The sequence below is a fragment of the Lipotes vexillifer genome, unplaced genomic scaffold (genome assembly GCF_000442215.2).
Source record: "Lipotes vexillifer unplaced genomic scaffold, Lipotes_vexillifer_v1.1 scaffold511, whole genome shotgun sequence".
NCBI classification, from domain to species: Eukaryota; Metazoa; Chordata; class Mammalia; order Artiodactyla; family Lipotidae; genus Lipotes; species Lipotes vexillifer.
Genome location: NW_006784934.1, coordinates 825,966 through 829,017, shown reverse-complemented (window position 1 = coordinate 829,017; position 3,052 = coordinate 825,966). Strand labels below are relative to the sequence as shown.

Below are 3,052 nucleotides of genomic sequence, written 5' to 3'. Positions count from 1 at the left end.
TCAGCAGGGGCTCAAGTGTTAGTTTTTATTCTTATAGATATTCTATTTTGTGGATTTTACAAGAAAACACTTGTACTAGTACATGGATACAACATGAGAAAAATATATATGTATATCATTGGACTTTCTCAAATTATTCCTAATGAGGATAGAATAAAAAAAAAGTTACAACTGCTGAAGCATTGCCAGTCAACATGGGAGCCTTGAGATGAGTCCAGTGGTCTGACCTTCACTTGGAGGTGCCTTCAGAGTTCACTGAATTCATCTTGTCTTCCTGGGTGGGGAGAAGTTCCTTTTACATCCCAGAGATTCTGTTATGCTCACGGTGGCTTCTGTATCTTAGACTTTAGCTGTTCTCCTCTTGGTAAGTTTCCCTCCTTCTGGGCCTACCCCCAGGGTCTTCCAGAAGTCCCTGTTTGTGTAGAATGCCCAGAACCCATTTCTAGTTGCAAGAGTTTGACTAGACTGGTGGCTTCTTTGCAGTGCAGAACATAATGTTGATGTGTGGTTTTAGGTTTTGATTTCTTTCCCCGCAGTCACTCTGCCCAGGACTTGGCTGGCTCCAGGATTGGTGCCTTCTCTTATGGCTCTGGCTTAGCGGAAAGTGTTTTTTCATTTCGGGGGTCCCAGGATGCTTGTCCAGGTGAGTCCAGTCTTTTGATCAGGCACTCCTGGCCAGTTTCATCTGGTAAAAGAGACCACTTTCTGCCTCACCACTACAAGGCTCCCACCTTGACAGAATTATGTTGTGATTAAGAACAAAGGAAAGCCCTGAAGGTATTTAAGCAATAGAGTGAGTTTGTCTATAATTCATGTATTCGAAGCACTTCCCTGGTTACTACTTAGAGGCTAGACTGATGAGAAACAAAGGTGAATATGGGGAAACCAGTCAGATTGTTCCAGCAAATAGTCTAGGCAAGGGGTGATGGTGGTGGTTTGGTTGCAACTGGTTAAAGAGAAATTGATGGATTTGAGATATCCAGTAAACATTTGTTGATTATTTTATGATGGATGTGATCAAGGGCATACATCTAAGCGCTAAATGGGATACACTTTGACTAAATGAGGGTCTGCCTGTATGTTTTGCTAACATTATGTTTGCTGAGCTTTATCATTTCTTGACATTCTAAGCCATACATAGAGCACTTTCCCCTGGGGCGGGAGCTCCCACAGAGCCTGGCTCTCCATTGGACTTGTGATTGGTAGCAGTGATGACAATGAAGTAAGTTTAAGAGTCTTACTTTTGCTTCCCAGTCTCCCCACCCGCCCCCGCCCCCGGAGAAGCTGGTATCCAGTACATCAGACCTGCCAAAATGTCTCAGCTCCCGGAAGCATATGTCTCCTGAGAAGTTTACAGAAATAATGGACCAAAGAGAACGATTACTACCACGAGGGTAAGAAAAAGGGCAGAAAGAGAGGAGGAGAAGGCAATTTTTCTCAGATTCTATGCCAGGAGCTGAGAGCCAGGGATTCATCAGAAGTCTAGAATATAGTGGGTGAGAGTGACGACTTCTATCAGATATGATTGGGAGAAGGTTTGTTAGGTTCAAAAGGGGAAGAACTGGGTGGGGAAGCAGAAGACAGAGTTGGAAAGAGGTAGGAGGCAGCATGTGGCTTCCCAGCACTGAGCATAGATAACCACCCAAAACAGGAGACTGGACAATGAAGTCCCATGGAAGCCAGATGTATGGTCTTCGAAAATACTATCTTCGCAACAGTTGCAAAAGCCCAGATTTTGGAGCCAGATATCAAAGTCTAAGCTGAGCTGTGATACTTATCAGCTCTTTATCTTTGAGAAAATTGTTGAACTTTTCTCAGCTGCCTCATTTCTAAAATCATACGAACTTTGCAGGATTGCCAAAGAGATTAATGAATTAATTAATGATAAATAAGTTATCAGCAAATATTACTGTCTTCTTTCAGCTACCCCCTTTCCTTATCAAACACAAAACAAAATAGTGCCCCCAAAAAGCAACAAAGGAAAAGTACACCAAAGCAAAAGTTAGGACTGGAGAAGCCAGATGGTGATTTTAAAATCAGGGTAAATATATTTTTTCAAGCAAAACTTGGGACACATGACTTGCCCTGAAAAGGAGACTGAACTTATGGAATTGAGAATGTTCCAGAAAACCTAGACCTAGTAGTCATTGATCTTATCTGGAACAGGGGACATGTTAGAGCAAAAAAGAAGCCAAAATAAAATAAAAATAGGACCTCTGAGATGAACGTTAATGGACAAAACTTTGAAATACTACAATGAATCAGAGTTGGAAAACTTAGGGCTAGGAAGGAAGTGTCTATTAGAAAACAGGATGCTCTGAGGTACATCTCAAGCTAGGTACCAGTGGCAGAAGGATATGATGAAGATTGCAGTGGAGGAAGGGCATGTTTACTGCAGAAAAACGGCATACTCCTATAACAAAATTTCTAGCAGACAAGTCTTAGGTACTAGCTCCAAGAGAGCTGCTTCTGGTTCTTCTGATGGCCCAGTGCCCTACTGGGTGTAGACTAGGTGACCTCGCCACCCCTTGCAGCACTGCCAGGAGAGCTCCACGTGAAGGTCTAGGCGTCCCTATTACCATTTTCTCTTCCTCAACCCCATGCAGCCCTTTGTGAGTATTGCCTCTTCTCATTCCACAGTGAATTTCTCACCACTTGGTGACAAAAACAGCCTTTTCCCAGGCACTTGATACCTGGAGAGAGTGGATGAGCTGTATCACCGAAAGTATGCCTGGTGTCCGGTCTAAAGGTGATGAGTGAAATTTTAGAGTGTAGGTGGCTTAAAGATTTTCCTCTGGGTGACAGATGCAGTTCTGAGAGTGTGAACAGGCCAGAGAGGGTCCGTAGCTTCCAAAATGACCAGAGATGGGGAGTTTGTACCACGAAGACCAAGTAAAACTCTTGGGGCTCTTTGCCCATGAAAGGCAAAAGCTGGGAGGAGGGGCATGTTCTTAAATCTTGAATCTGAAAAAAAGAGTCAACTTGTTTATCTGATCTACTCATGATAGGAAGCTCCCCTAGAAGCTTGATAGAAACAAAGTTAGCATCCATA

At 43.2% G+C, this 3,052-nt stretch overlaps 1 protein-coding gene across 1 annotated transcript in view; it reads left to right on the top strand.

The window, feature by feature from the left end:
• Positions 1-2,747, top strand: part of HMGCS2 (3-hydroxy-3-methylglutaryl-CoA synthase 2) — a 29,727-nt gene extending 26,980 nt beyond the window's left edge. The window contains 4 exon segments of the mRNA XM_007457128.1: positions 537-646; positions 1,271-1,380; positions 1,382-1,394; positions 2,641-2,747. Of these exon segments, the coding sequence (XP_007457190.1) occupies positions 537-646; positions 1,271-1,380; positions 1,382-1,394; positions 2,641-2,747 (340 nt within the window).
• Positions 2,748-3,052: the final 305 nt, after the last annotated feature.